Source organism: Daucus carota, chromosome 6 (genome assembly GCF_001625215.2).
Source record: "Daucus carota subsp. sativus chromosome 6, DH1 v3.0, whole genome shotgun sequence".
NCBI lineage: Eukaryota > Viridiplantae > Streptophyta > Magnoliopsida > Apiales > Apiaceae > Daucus > Daucus carota.
This window is the reverse complement of record NC_030386.2, coordinates 2,880,486-2,896,295: the sequence shown is the minus strand read 5'-3', so window position 1 is coordinate 2,896,295 and position 15,810 is coordinate 2,880,486. Positions and strand designations below refer to the sequence as shown.

Here is a 15,810-nt window from a genome sequence, read left to right as displayed (position 1 = left end):
TCAACCCGATCCGAGCAGTTCAACCCGGTGGACCAGGACAATCCACATCAGGATCTCATCTCTAAACCACTCTTGACCGGGATCAATCCAGAAGAGACCCGGATCAACCTAGACGATGCTCGGGTCACAATTGAAATGAACCAGTTAAAGTGCATCGATGTCCCGGTGACCGCAGACCATGTTACACATCTAACCAACATAGAGTTGGCCGAAGCAATCCGGTTATACCAGGAACAACGAGCCGAGAACCTCAAAGGACCCAGGTTGATTCCTGATTCTGAAGACTTTGAAAATTCCCGCCAATCCCGGGGTTCCGTCTTTGACCGGATTGGTGACAAAGTAAGGAAAAAGAAGCAGAGGGAAAGTGATGCCACAAGGCGAAAGATCCTGGCCAAAAAAAAAAAGAACACATCCGGAGAGAAGAAGAAGAAAAGCTAGAGCAAAAAATTCAAAGAAGGATCCAGTTATAAGAAGAAAGGCTCATGAGCAAGTCCCGCTCCAAACGATCTAGGAATGAGCCAACCCAAGAGCTGATCTAAGACCATGAGAATAACGAGTATCAGACCAATCTATGGGACATGATCCATGAGCTGTAGAAGAAAGTTAGAAGGGACTCCGGGTACGGGAGTATGATAATGAGGCACTCTCGGCTTATATGAGATGTCTTCAAGAAGCAATCAGCAAGAAGTTTTTCTAAGCAACCATACTAGTCCTGACTTAGATGAGTCCGGACTACGCAATCATACTAGCCCTGATTCAATAATGGGTCCAGACCAAGCAATCATACTTGGAAAAAAATTCTAAGACAAACAACCAAAAGCTACCCGGGTTCACTTTTCAGTTACCCGGATTGGCTTAATCTGGACCCTGGATTGGCTTAATCCGGACCCTAGCACGATATGACCCGGAGATGATCCCGGACCCAGGAGACTATCCCGGACCCAGGAGATGGTCCCGGACCCAAACACAACCTATCCACTCTTCTCCCGGACCGGGACACAAGAGTCCAAGCCGACACCTGAACAAGCCACATTCTAACATGAAAAGGATTGGCTTAACCCGGACTCTGGATTGGCTTAATCCGGACCCGAGCACGATATGACCCGGATATGGTCCCAGACCCAGGAGATGATCTCAGAACCAGGAGACGATCCCGGACCTTGGAGATGATCTCGGACCCCGGAGATGATCCCGGACCCAGACGCAACCTATCCATCTTTCCCCCGGACCGGGACACAAGAGTCCAAGCCGACACCTGAACAAGTTGCAGTCTGACATGACAAGGACAATACCCAATGCCAGCTACTGACACTATGAAGACAAACCTCATAACACTCCAAAAACCATCCTTAATCTTCTGATCCAGTTCAGCTTCTTTCCGGATTTCAGCCTCCTTGATCTTAGAGGCCATCCCGGCTTCCAAAGCCTCCCGGGCTGATTTCTCCACATCGAGATCCTTCTCCAACTTCACCACCCTGGCAAGAGTAGAAGTAGAGAATTCTCTTTCCTTCTTCAAACTGGCCAAGGCATGGGTGTTGAACCCGGCCAGACGACCACCAAGCTGACAAAAAAGCATCAGACCAGGATCAACAAAAACCAAAAATATAGAAACAAGGAAAACTAAGCGAAATACGAAAGGAAACTGAATCCGGGTTAGGAGGTTACCTGTCCCCACAAGTCCCCTATATCCTTGAAATTCTCGGCAAGCCCCTGATCTTCCATCATCTCCCAGTCCTGGTCAGAAGGGAGCTCAGACATCAATCCAATCACCTTCTTAACCGGATACTTACCAAACCGGGGCACCGGCCGGGAACCACCCTCGAGTTCGACCCCCAGGTCCACCACCTCCATTGCAGACTTTCCCGGATCCTCTTCCGTCATATCAATCACGTGCTTCTGAGAAGAATCAGTCTTTTTCCGCTTCTTCTTCGGCTCATGGACCGGACTCTCCACCTCGACAGCATTAGAATCCAACTCCGGATCCTTCACCTGCAGCTCCGGGTCCGGGGTGGCACTGGAATGACCGGTCCCTTCCGTCTCATGACGGGAAGACCCGGACTCCCCCCTCTTCGCGGCCCCCTTTTTCTTCGCCGACTTAGCTTTTGGCTGTGGCTTTGGAAGGGTATGCACTCCCCCCAAATTTCTCAAAGCAGCAGCAAAAGAGTCGTTGGCAGACATAGCTCTCCAAAGATCCGGGTCAAAATAGGGAAGACCTGTCAAGAATCAAGAGAACCCGGGTCAGTAAGAGAACAAGACGGCAAATCATACAAAGAAGAATGTCACAATAAAATATCCTAAGGAACATGCAGATTACAAACAAAAGAACCCGGACAAAATAAGCAACATGCGGATGACAAACAAAGGGACCCGGACAAGACAACAACACGCACATGACAAACAAGGAGACCCGGACAAGATACTACAAAAGCACAACCAAAAACTAAAAAAAAAAAAAATGCAACTCACAGCCACCCTCGTGCAATTGGTCGTGACACATAAATGTATCCCGAGTCAATTGAAATCCTAGGCAATTACAGAACTCAATCAACTGGGCCCGGAACTCCCCAGCCGCCCCGGGCGCACCAAAGTCCGTCCTCACTTTCTCGTCATCTGTCTCTATGTAAGGCATAAAAGCCAAGTCCAAGCCCTTCAACATAATTACCTCGCCATTCCATCCCTTCAGCGAGCTTTGATGGATAACCGGGCTTATGAACCCGGAGCCCAAACCACACTCCTTCGACCGGAAGCGCAATTCATACAAAGGCCTTACCCCTGATTTCTTAAATTGAAACAACATGTGGAAAAGTTTCAACGTCGGGTAATAATTCATCTTGTTGCACGCCCACAGGAACCAGGTCATCCACTTGACCGCGTTCGGCGTCAACTGCATCGGTGAGATCCTCCACTCATACTTACATAGATGTTTGAAGAAAACATGCCATCGGGGATTCCACCCGGACCTGAGATGCTCCATCCACACTGGAACAAAACCGTCGGCCGGACGGTGGTAGATCATTTCGCCGGGTTCAGGCCATCTCCATTCGATCTCAGAAGGCAACTGAAAAGCCGCCCGGATCATCCGGTCAGCCGCATCCGGGGACATCTCCCTGATATGATTCTTCAACGGGAACGGAACCCGGATCCCAGTCAATTCCCGGAAACTCTCATCAAACTCCTCTTTGTTGTAAGGAGCCAAACGTCCGTTCGGATGCTTGCATCTATAAAAACCAGACATATTGGTATAGAAGCTCTTCTCCTCCACCAGTGGACCTTTGGTGACAAAATACGACTTACCATTTCCCCACATGCCCTCCGGGGTCATTATTACTTGTCGACCGGTCGAAATCACCACATCCTGACGCGCGGAAACGACCCCGGACTCCTCAATTTCGCGCTCTGCCATCTTAATCCGGGCACGATGAGATAAAGTCTGGACCTCGTCACACTCTGTGTCGCTGGAAAACTCTCCGGGAACTCCCGAATAAGGGACAATCTCTTGCCTTGGCCGCTTAGAAATCCGAACCCGGGCACGATGCGCAAGAGCGTGAGAACCGTCGGACTCACTGTCACTAGAGGACTCCACAGGGCCCGCCAAACAAGCAATAATCTCTCGTCTTGACCGCCTAAGGATCCGGACCATGGACCTAAATAGAGAAGCAGCCCGGGTCAGTTTTAAGAATTCACAAGTCGTTACAAGTTTCATCTAGGTCCGGATCCTGTCCTAAACATATATGAAGAACACCAAGGCAAAAAGAAACGACTCAAGTACAAAAAGAAAAAGAGAACTACCCGGATTCCCTCAACCTGAAACGACCTACCCGAGTCCCGAGCTTATAAGCACCTCATCGTAAGAAATTTCAAGTACCGAGCAATGAGAAAAAGACTGTACCCGGATCCATATTATCTACAATTGCAATGAGAGAAGGGGACCCGGATCCTATGGGTTCTATAAAATTGCAGCACAACAAAATTCTCCTAAGTACGAAACAAGGCAACCCAAAACCCCTACCCGGATTTGACATATATACCCGGGTCGGGAAACCTACTCTTCGCGATTATATACACCATCTACAAAACACCTAAAACAGCCATATCCTAAAGCTACCCAACCCGGGCATACTTGTCGTACCCGGGCTCAGTTCAAACCCCCGAAAAACCCAACAGGCACAAACAGTTTTATAACCATTTCAAACCAAAAATCAAGATCAAAACTCAAACCCTCACAGTTATACACATATCTATACATATACATCCAAGAACATTCAAATGCAAACGCAACCAAAAACCAGACCTTCGAAACCGAAACCCAGGGTTTCGAATCCCAAACTCAAACTCTTCAAACCCAAAACGCGCAAAACTACCCCAAATCAACATATAAACCCCAAAACACGCATCGAAAGGAGCATCACAAATCCATCTACACAACTTTAAAGCAAGGAAAATCAAAGCATAGCAGCAACCAAAGACAAGCATTTCGAAGAAGAAAAAACCATGCATTTTGAAATAACAGAAGCACGATAAAAAGGAGAAAGGCGAAGAAGAGGGCGAGAAGCTTACCGGAATTTGGGACGGGAACAAAGAAACGAAACAAGCGACGGCACTAAAAATCCGGCGAACCCCAGCGGCAGAACACGAACGAGCGGTTTTTGAAAAAATGGCAGAGAAAACAAGTGAAAACTAAAGTGAAAATAAAGAAGTGAAGAGGGGATGCGTGTATTTATACACATAGCCGCAGTAATAGGCCACGTGGCGGTTTTCTATTGGCTGTGTAAGAGTTATTACAGCTGTTTGTCATTATTTCTCCTCAAAAGACGCGACAATTCAACTTCCAAGACACACAACCCGTCAAATTCTGCATACCTCAAACGATTCACCATCCCTCACCCGGATATCTTTACCTACCCGGATCCACCAACACTGAAGCACGAAGGTCGACGAGATTCACTCAAACCCGGATCCCTCTACAACAAAATCTCTAACCTTGCCCGGGTCCATCCAAGCCAGAATAGGTCATCAGCAAAAACTCTGCTCTAGTCCGGATCTATCCTGGCCGGGGGGCAAACATAGACACCCACTCTTACCCGGATCCACTCAGTCGGGGAAGCAAAAGAACAAACTCCACTCTACTCCCTCACATAGAAAATCTATATAAGGGAGTGGGGGGCAAATGATAGGGTATAACCCGGTCAAGCCACACCCGGATCCTTTTGGAAGAACCCGTGCCCCGGGTGGCCATCAACACCCTGGGGTGTCCTCCGGGCTCGCCGGGTCATGCAACTCGGACGGCGTAGCTTACCCGGACACTGAAGAACATGCTACTCACCCGAGATAGGAGATAGACCCGGGTATTTCTCAACCACACTCCTCGACCAGGGTCCAAACTTGTACCAGCCGACATCTACTGCACGAAGCACAGACTGACACAATGAAGACAAAACATAACGGCCGACTACTGGCGATAGAGACAAGCCAAGGAACATTCCAAAATACTACTCCTACGCTGACACCTGGACACGTGTAGGGGATCAAGCCCCTACACGTGTAGGACCAGGATCCAGGTACACACCCTTGAACCCTAATCCTTGGCCTATAAATAGACCAAGGATCAAGAGTTCAAAGGGAACTTCTCTTTACACTCATTCTCACACACACTTACACCCAGCATATATTCAAACACTCTTAAAAACCCTCAGCTACCAGCAACCACCAGCCAAACACCTTCACCCACCACACATAGATAGCACTCTCTCTAATCTTTATCCTTCCGAAACCCACGCTTACTCTCACGCCGGAGGCGCTTTGGGGCAAAACCCCCCCGCCGGCGTTGTTTTGTAGGCTCCCATCCAGCAGCTGCACCACGGAACCACCAGACACGGCGGAGGAAGGACCGGGATCGGAGTTTGGAGTTATCATTTGACACTATGAAAAATTTTCCAAGGCAAAAAGCAAAAACTACCCCGGTTCAATTTTGAGAACCCGAGTACCCCGGTTCAATCATGAGCTATCTTACTTGGAAAAATTTTTCTAAGGCAAACAAACAAAAAGCTACCCCGGTTCAATTTTGAGAACCCGAGTACCCCGGTTCAATCATGAGCTATCTTACTTGGAAAAATTTTTCTAAGGCAAACAAACAAAAAGCTACCCCGGTCCAGTTATGACATATCTCTTACTTGGAAAAATTATTTTCCAAGGCAAACAAACAAAAAGCTACCCGGGTTCAATCATGATCTATCTCTTACTTGGAAAAATTTTCCAAGGCAAAAAGCAAAAGCTACCCCGGTTCAATTTTGAGAACCCGAGTACCCCGGTTCAATCATGAGCTATCTTACTTGGAAAAATTTTTCTAAGGCAAACAAACAAAAAGCTACCCCGGTCCAGTTATGACCTATCTCTTACTTAGAAAAATTTTTCGAAAAATTTTGAAGGCAAAAAAGCAAAAGCTACCCCGGTCCAGTTATGACCTATCTCTTACTTCGAAAAATTTTTCGAAAAATTTTTGAAGGCAAAAAAGCAAAAGCTACCCCGGTCCAGTTATGACCTATCTCTTACTTGGAAAAATTTTTCTAAGGCAAACAAACAAAAAGCTACCCCGGTCCAGTTATGACATATCTCTTACTTGGAAAAATTATTTTCCAAGGCAAACAAACAAAAAGCTACCCGGGTTCAATCATGATCTATCTCTTACTTGGAAAAATTTTCCAAGGCAAAAAGCAAAAGCTACCCCGGTTCAATTTTGAGAACCCGAGTACCCCGGTTCAATCATGAGCTATCTTACTTGGAAAAATTTTTCTAAGGCAAACAAACAAAAAGCTACCCCGGTCCAGTTATGACATATCTCTTACTTGGAAAAATTATTTTCCAAGGCAAACAAACAAAAAGCTACCCGGGTTCAATCATGATCTATCTCTTACTTGGAAAAATTTTCCAAGGCAAAAAGCAAAAGCTACCCCGGTTCAATTTTGAGAACCCGAGTACCCCGGTTCAATCATGAGCTATCTTACTTGGAAAAATTTTTCCAAGGCAAACAAACAAAAAGCTACCCGGGTTCGATCATGACCTATCTCTTACTTGGTAAAATTTTCCAAGGCAAAAAGCAAAAACTACCCCGGTTCAATTTTGAGAACCCGAGTACCCCGGTTCAATCATGAGCTATCTTACTTGGAAAAATTTTTCTAAGGCAAACAAACAAAAAGCTACCCCGGTCCAGTTATGACATATCTCTTACTTGGAAAAATTATTTTCCAAGGCAAACAAACAAAAAGCTACCCGGGTTCAATCATGATCTATCTCTTACTTGGAAAAATTTTCCAAGGCAAAAAGCAAAAGCTACCCCGGTTCAATTTTGAGAACCCGAGTACCCCGGTTCAATCATGAGCTATCTTACTTGGAAAAATTTTTCTAAGGCAAACAAACAAAAAGCTACCCCGGTCCAGTTATGACCTATCTCTTACTTAGAAAAATTTTTCGAAAAATTTTGAAGGCAAAAAAGCAAAAGCTACCCCGGTCCAGTTATGACCTATCTCTTACTTCGAAAAATTTTTCGAAAAATTTTTGAAGGCAAAAAAGCAAAAGCTACCCCGGTCCAGTTATGACCTATCTCTTACTTGGAAAAATTTTTCGAAAAATTTTTGAAGGCAAACAAATAAAAAGCTACCCCGGTCCAGTTATGACATATCTCTTACTTGGAAAAATTATGAGTAAATGGCAGTTTGCCACCACTATGTTTGGGGTTTTTTGCAGACTAGTCCCCTTCTATTGTTTCTTGCAGTTGACATCCCTTATCTTTTTTGCCGCCTCGATTTGCACTCAAAATCTCACTTCCGTCAAATAGCACCGTCAAGTTTAACGGAACCAGGGATATTTTTGTAAATTCGCGTATTGAACAAATGCCCCTTCGTTCCCCCCCTTCTGTGTTACAACGAGCGCGCAAACACAGTACTAACAAAAACTCTCTGTAGAACCCTAGCGAAGAAAATCAAAAAATGCGAGGTCGATTAAGGAAGCAAGATGGTGATCCGAACCCTAATATTACTTGGGCTGAAGTTCCGGCAGAATATTGGAAGCAAGTCCTTGAAGAAGGAGTGGCACCCCCGATCATTCGTGAACCATCTCTACCAAATGGCTACGAAATACCAAACTATGCAAGTAATATTCTGATCTAAGCGTATTTTCATTGATTTTGTTATATGTGCTACTCTTTGTGGTTGCATGTCGAGTTTAGGGATTTTTTATGTTTACTGGTTTAGGGTTTTGTATTGATTTGCTATATGGGTTTTGTATTGCTTACTATATGAGTTTAGGGTTTTGTATTGATTTGCTATATGGGTTTAGTATTGCTTGCTTAATCGTAGTGTTTTTTGGTTGTATGTCTTGCTTAAAATTAGTCTTGCTTAAAATTAGTCTGAATTATGGTTTCGTGTTGCTATGTTCCCCCAAATTACAGGCGATTCCATTTACTTTTCACTTAAAGTTCATCATGGTGGTTTTTTCACTGATAATTTTGAAGAATATACCGGAAATAATGTCGATTACTTTGATATGTGCTCTGTGAATCAGTTCTGTATGGTCGATGTAGAGTCCATGTTGTCTGATTTAGGACTGAAGCTAGGTGGATATGATTTATGGTCATGTATACCTGAAAATAAGCTATCACAAGGTATTTTGGAGGTTGAAACTGAGGAGCAACTAGGGGTGTTGGTTGATTTACTGGTATATGGTAAATGTATGGTTTTGTATACAACAGAGAGGGCAGAAGGTGAGGGGTGGGATGATTTTTCATTCACACAGTTAGAACTTGATCAAAGGGAGGAGAGAATTAGTTGTATTAGGGAGGAATGTGAAGAAATTAAGGAGATTAATGAGGATCCTGATGTGGATCAAGCTGATAAAGTGAGTTTCCATGGTGATGAATCTAATATAGATTCATCTGAGAGTGAAGTTGAGGTTGCTCCGAAGAGAAAAAGGAGAATTCCTCCTCCAAATCCTCCCTTCAGAACTAGAAAAAAGGGGAGATACTCAATGCTTAGGGTAAGTTAATTATCATCCTCCTAATTCAATTTAAAACTGCTATTTTTATGGAATTTTTTGATGAAATTGTATTGTTATCTGACAGGGGCTATTTAAAAACACTGAAGACACTCCTGTTGTCTTGGATGATGATGGAGAAGAACCCAGCCAACCTAGCCAAACAAAGCAGAAAAAGAAGAAAATTTCAAAAGAAACCAAGAAATGTGAGGCTGAAGCTGAGCAACCTACCCAAACCAAGCAGAAAAAGAAGATAATATCAAAAGAAAGAAAGAAATTTGAAGGAGTGGTTGAATCTGGGCAATGTGAGGCTGCTGAGGAATGTGCAAATGAGGTACCTCATGAACCTGAGGAACCTCATGAATCTGAGGTACCTATAGAGGAGTGGTTGAATAATATTTTTGGAGAGGACGATGAAGCTCCTAAAACATCTGATGAAGGACAAAAGCCTGATGAAGCTGTTGAAAGACAAGTGAAAGAAAAGTCAGATGACAAAGGCAAAGGAAAATGTATGGAGGAAGATGACCAAACAAGTGAAGGCAGTTTTGACAGTGGAGACGAAAGAATAGCTATTTCCTCATGTGATGAAGCTGATCAAGATTGCACAGAGTTTAATGAGCTGACTGATATGGAAAATCCAGAGTTCAGGATTGGAATGATGTTCACCTCTGGAACTGTCTTCAGAGAAGCTGTGAGAAGATACGCAATTAAGAATCAAAGGCCAATTAGAACCAGGAAAAATCAGAAAGACCAAATCAAGTGGGTATGCGCTCCTGGATGTAAGTGGAAATGCTATGGGCTAAAACACAAGAACAGTGACACAGTGCAGATCAAGGGCCTAAACCTGAACCACTCATGTAATCCAACTTGGGAGCAGAAGCAAATAAATTCCACACTGATTGCCAAGTTATACGAAGATGAATTGAGGATGAACCCCAAGTGGGCTACTGATGCTTTTCATGCTAAAGTGGTCAATGATTTGAAGTGCAAAGTTAATTTGTCAATGATCTACAGAGCTATGAGAAAAGCAAGGGATAATATAGTGGGGAAGCATGAAGCTGAATATGCAAAACTTTTTGCATATGCCAACCAAATCATGAAAGAAATGCCTTCCTCTACTGTTAAGATCATGACAGAACCAAGTGAAGTTGAAGGACAAGTGCAGAGGTTCAAGAGATTCTATGTTTGCCTAGGGCCATTGAAAGAAGGATTCTTGGATGGGTGCAGGCCACTCATAGGACTTGATGGCTGCCATTTGAAGGGGCCACTAGGAGGTATTCTCCTCACAGCTGTTGGTACTGATCCCAATGATGGGATGTACCCAGTTGCTTGGGCTCAAGTAGAGGCAGAAACAAATGATAGCTGGGATTGGTTTCTTGGACTGCTGAAGAGTGATTTAAATATGGAAAATGAGGGAGCCTACACTTTCATCTCAGATAGACAGAAAGGCTTAGTTCATGCCCTAGAGAATCAAGTGCCTGCAGCTGAACATCGTTTTTGTGTAATGCACCTTTATCGGAACATGTGGAAAGATCATAAGGGGATAGGGGTTAGGAGATTGTTATGGTCTGCTGCCAGGTCCACTACTGATTATTTTTTCAACCTGCACATGGATGCTTTGAAGAAGGTAATTGTTTAGCAATAATTACCTTCTCTGTAAATCTCTCCATATTTGTATTCTAACATTTTCACTTGCAGGTTGCTCCAAAGGCTCATGAATGGTTGGCAGCCAAGCCTAAATCCCAATGGAGTAGATCTGCATTCAGAGACACATGTAAAAGTGACATGTTTGTCAATAATAATTGCGAAATTTTTAACAATGCAATCAATAAATTCAGGGATATGGGCATTGTTAGCATGTTCAAGCAGATTCACATTACAAGCATGGAAAGAATTCAGAAAAGGAAGCAAAAGATGGAGAGTAGAAACACTACTTTATGTACAAATGCTTTGAAAAAATTGCACAAGTAAGTTTAAATGCTTTATTTACACTACTGTATGTATAATTGCAGCTAGAATACCAAATATTGATATTTGTTGTATATCAATGGATATTAAATATTTGTTGTAGGTCAATGGAGTTGGCAGCTAGGGCTAAGCCGGTGTGGAATGGTGGTCACAAATATCATGTCACCATGACAGATGGAGGACACCAAATAGTGGTTGATTTGAAGAATTCGACGTGTGCCTGCAGAAAATGGCAGTTAACAGGCATACCGTGTTTTCATGCAGTGGCCTGCATATTTTTTCAAAAAGAAGATCCAATGAATTATGTTCATGAATGCCATCAGAAAGCATGGTATTTGAAGGTCTATAGTCACTACTTGGAACCAATCAGCGGAGAGGAGTTTTGGGAGGAACCAAATAACACTCCAATTTTGCCTCCCAAGGTGAGAGCGCCTCCAGGCAGACCAAAAAAGAACAGAGATAAAAGGAGTGATGTCATAGAAACAAGAGAATCCGATCCAACTATGTTGAAGAGATATCAGACATCATTGAATTGCACTTACTGTAAAGAAAAGGGACATAATACAAGGACTTGCAAAGCAAAGGTGAGTACTTTGTCTTGTTTTATTTCACATTTATCTGCATTTTTTCTAATTTGCTTACATTTTTACATATTGACAGATGGTGGATGATGCAAACAAGGGAGAGCAAGGAGGTGCAAGTTCGAAAGAACCCAAAAAATGTGGTATATGTAAAGGCACTGGACACAATGCCAGAAGTTGCAAACAAAAGGTATCTCATGTCAACAAACGCTTAAATGTGTAGTCTAAGTAGATGGTGATTTGTGCTTTAATGATTTAATTTGTTACAGAATGTTGAAGTGAAAAAGGGCCAAGATGATACCTCTACCAGGCCAAATCCTGAAAATGCTACAGCTCCAAATGATGCTCCACAGCAGCAGGCAGAGGGGGGTATCACAGCTCCAACAGAATTGCCAGATACTACACATGGAGGCATCCGCAAGCCCTACAAGCCCCCCTCTAGAAATGTTTTAGGTGTTCATTCAGTCCCTGGACAGCCATTTACTACTTCAAGAAATTTAGAGGCTGCAAGGAGGAGGATGGAGAAGAACGTCGGTAAGAAGGCTTCTTGATGCTGCAAAGGGGTGAAATCTTTTGTTTGGAGATAGGAGGTAGATGGTGATTTATTTTGTGGTAGTTGCAGACATTAATATTGGTGGTTGTATGGTTGTATTTGCAAAAGCCGTGGGTTTCTATTTTGCACAGACAATTTAGACATGTGCTGCTTTTGTGGCTTTGATTATGCTGGTTATGTGGCTTTGAATATTAAACTGCCATGATGCCCTTCATGCTGGTTATGTAATCTGTTTATGTGTTGCTTTTGTTATCTCATTTGCATTTGTGCTTGAAATTATATGAATAGTACATACATATTCTCATCTGCAGCTGGGATAAATAGTGGACATAACTATCCCTGCATTCACGTTTGTTAACGGTGCTGTTTGACGGAAGTGAGATTTTGAGTGCAAATCGAGGCGGCAAAAAAGATAGGGGATGTCAACTGCAAGAAATAATAGAAGGGGACTGGTCTGCAAAAAACCCCAAACATAGTGGTGGCAAACTGCCATTTACTCAAAAATTATTTTCCAAGGCAAACAAACAAAAAGCTACCCGGTTTCAATCATGACATATCTCTTACTTAGTAAAATTTTCCAAGGCAAAAAGCAAAAGCTACCCCGGTTCAATTTTGAGAACCCGAGTACCCCGGTTCAATCATGAGCTATCTTACTTGGAAAAATTTTTCTAAGGCAAACAAACAAAAAGCTACCCCGGTCCAGTTATGACATATCTCTTACTTGGAAAAATTATTTTCCAAGGCAAACAAACAAAAAGCTACCCGGGTTCAATCATGATCTATCTCTTACTTGGAAAAATTTTCCAAGGCAAAAAGCAAAAGCTACCCCGGTTCAATTTTGAGAACCCGAGTACCCCGGTTCAATCATGAGCTATCTTACTTGGAAAATTTTTTCCAAGGCAAACAAACAAAAAGCTACCCCGGTCCAGTTATGACCTATCTCTTACTTAGAAAAATTTTTCGAAAAATTTTTGAAGGCAAAAAAGCAAAAGCTACCCCGGTCCAGTTATGACCTATCTCTTACTTCGAAAAATTTTTCGAAAAATTTTTGAAGGCAAAAAAAAAAGCTACCCCGGTCCAGTTATGACCTATCTCTTACTTAGAAAAATTTTCTAAGGTAAAAAAGCAAAAGCTACCCCGGTTCAATTTTGAGAACCCTGGTTCAATCATGAGCTATCTTACTTGGAAAAATTTTTCTAAGGCAAACAAAAAAAAAAGCAATCACCCGGACTCATGTCAAGCAATCCCGTCCGGACACATGTCGAGCAATCCCGTCCGGACTCATGCCGAGCAATCTCGTCCAGACTCACCTCTTGTCCGGATCAACCCAGGCCGAGGGATAAAAAGCAAAATCTCACATCCTACCCTGATCAACCCAGACGGGGGGCAAAAAGCAGAATCCCACCACTTCGTCCAGATCGGTCCGGACAGGGGGGCAAAAGCAAAATTTCACACCATGTCTGGATCCACCTGGATAGGTGAGCAAGATTTCACACCTAGTCCGGGTCAACCCGGGCAGAGGAGCAAAAGCAGGATTCTTTGCCTAATACCGGATTAACCGGGATAGAGGCGCAAAAGCAAAAATTCCACCTTGTCCAGGTTAGCCCGGACAGGGGGGCAAATGAAAAACTCCACCTTCTCCGCAATCAGCCCGGACTGGACAATACACTCAACTCCCTCACACAGAAAATCTGTATAAGGGAGTGGGGGGCAAATGATAGGGTATAACCCGGATTGGCTTAATCTGGACCCTGGATTGGCTTAATCCGGACCCTAGCACGATATGACCCGGAGATGATCCCGGACCCAGGAGACTATCCCGGACCCAGGAGATGGTCCCGGACCCAAACACAACCTATCCACTCTTCTCCCGGACCGGGACACAAGAGTCCAAGCCGACACCTGAACAAGCCACATTCTAACATGAAAAGGATTGGCTTAACCCGGACTCTGGATTGGCTTAATCCGGACCCGAGCACGATATGACCCGGATATGGTCCCGGACCCAGGAGATGATCTCAGAACCAGGAGACGATCCCGGACCTTGGAGATGATCTCGGACCCCGGAGATGATCCCGGACCCAGACGCAACCTATCCATCTTTCCCCCGGACCGGGACACAAGAGTCCAAGCCGACACCTGAACAAGTTGCAGTCTGACATGACAAGGACAATACCCAATGCCAGCTACTGACACTATGAAGACAAACCTCATAACACTCCAAAATACTATTCCTTAGCTGACACCTGGACAGGTGTTAAGCATCCAAGCCCTACAGATGGACAGCAGGATCCAAGGTACACATCCTTAAACCCTAATCCTTGGCCTATAAATAGACCAAGGATGAGAGGCTTAAGGATCTTCTTCTCCACACTCTCATATTTCTCACACACTCTCATATTTCTCACACACTCTAAGCCATCATACACAGCAGCCATACACCTTCACCCATCACACATAGATAGCTCATTTCCCGTCTATATATTTTCCGACGCCTGTACTCATTCTTACGCCGGAGGCGCCGCGGGGCTTAAACCCCCCTCCGGTGTTGTTTTGCAGACACCCGTCCAGCAGCTACACCGCAAGACACCGGTACACGGCGGAGGAAGCACCAGAACGGGATTTGGCGTTATCATCTATTATGATCTGAGAATGTGTTTAATTTCGACTAGGAGCGAGTCACTTCAGTAGCTCTCAAGCTGAATAAAAGGGTTGTTATGAAGCGCGAATAAAAGGGGTTGTTTCTAGAGCTCCATATAATCGGCAAGAAGGTCCACGACTTCTATCGAAAGATATGAACAGGAAACAAAAAACTTCTTGCATGGCAGATACCTAGATACCTATTAGAACACAAAATAGCATCCTAATTTTTAGAAACATGATCTCTAGCGCTGATTTAAGAATAATAACGAGGAATTGATGATAAACTTGAAAAATAAATGCTAATGCATTAGGGATTCCGAGGTTCTCAGTCCCACCTTTACAAAGGACTCTACACTACAAGAAAAATGGGTAAAAGCTACCGCTGAAATTTGATAGCTTTTACGTAAAAGCGTTCGTATATGGTCTTTTTTATTTAAAAGCGACCGCACATAGTTGGTAGTTTTGAAGAGTGTCGTTTATACTGATTTCGGTGGCTTCTATATAAAAACCATCGCTTTGGTGGTCGCTTTTGTTAAAATTTAAATTTCTCTCTCTGTCACTTAAATTTTTTTGTCAGATTTTGAATTTCCCGCCCTTACAAATGAAAAGCGACCCTTTATTTTGCAATTATACAAGAAATAAAGAATAATTTAGAAAAATTAATTATGAGAAATGATTTACTTGCTTTGAAATTAGTAGATAACATCAAATATTTAGCATGTCATTTTAACATAATCATGTAATTTACAATTATACAAGAAATATATAATAAATTAGATAGCAAATAATATTTAGCATGTCATTTTAACATAATAAGGTAATTTGTAATTGTACAAGAAATAAATAACAAATTATGAGAAATGATGCTTGCTTTGAAATTAGTATATGGGTGAGCTTGAAGGAAGGAGAGAAAATGGTGGAATATGTGGGAGAGTTGATGGGAACAGAAGTGGACACAAACTCACGTGAGTGAGTAAGAAATATTTTGAACAAAAGCAATCGCACTAAAGGTGGTCCGGTCACTTTTATATTTCACCGAAC

The 15,810-nt window shown here is 43.3% G+C and overlaps 2 protein-coding genes across 2 annotated transcripts; one reads left to right on the top strand and one right to left on the bottom strand.

The window, feature by feature from the left end:
• Positions 1-1,054: 1,054 nt before the first annotated feature.
• LOC135147078 (uncharacterized) lies at positions 1,055-2,351 on the bottom strand. The gene is made up of 2 exons (XM_064079503.1): positions 1,666-2,351; positions 1,055-1,561 (listed from the first exon to the last, which is right to left on the bottom strand). Exons 1-2 carry the CDS (start codon positions 2,176-2,178, stop codon positions 1,055-1,057), a joined length of 1,020 nt encoding a protein of 339 aa, XP_063935573.1. The 5' UTR covers positions 2,179-2,351.
• Positions 2,352-11,456: 9,105 nt separating this feature from the next.
• On the top strand, positions 11,457-12,362 carry LOC135147027 (uncharacterized). The gene is made up of 3 exons (XM_064079229.1): positions 11,457-11,576; positions 11,653-11,763; positions 11,843-12,362. The coding sequence occupies exons 1-3, from the start codon at positions 11,496-11,498 to the stop codon at positions 12,122-12,124; spliced, it is 474 nt and encodes a 157-aa protein (XP_063935299.1). The 5' UTR covers positions 11,457-11,495; the 3' UTR covers positions 12,125-12,362.
• The last annotated feature ends 3,448 nt before the right edge of the window (positions 12,363-15,810 follow it).

What these genes read in the sequence shown, in the direction of transcription:
- LOC135147078 (XM_064079503.1), bottom strand. Translation starts at nt 2,178, where the DNA reads ATGTCTGCCAACGACTCTTTTGCTGCTGCTTTGAGAAATTTGGGGGGA. An exon ending in TAGGGGACTTGTGGGGACAG is followed by an intron (nt 1,562 to 1,665) that starts GTAACCTCCTAA and finishes CTTTTTTGTCAG; the next exon opens with CTTGGTGGTCGTCTGGCCGG.
- LOC135147027 (XM_064079229.1), top strand. Translation starts at nt 11,496, where the DNA reads ATGTTGAAGAGATATCAGACATCATTGAATTGCACTTACTGTAAAGAA. An exon ending in CAAGGACTTGCAAAGCAAAG is followed by an intron (nt 11,577 to 11,652) that starts GTGAGTACTTTG and finishes ACATATTGACAG; the next exon opens with ATGGTGGATGATGCAAACAA. An exon ending in CCAGAAGTTGCAAACAAAAG is followed by an intron (nt 11,764 to 11,842) that starts GTATCTCATGTC and finishes AATTTGTTACAG; the next exon opens with AATGTTGAAGTGAAAAAGGG.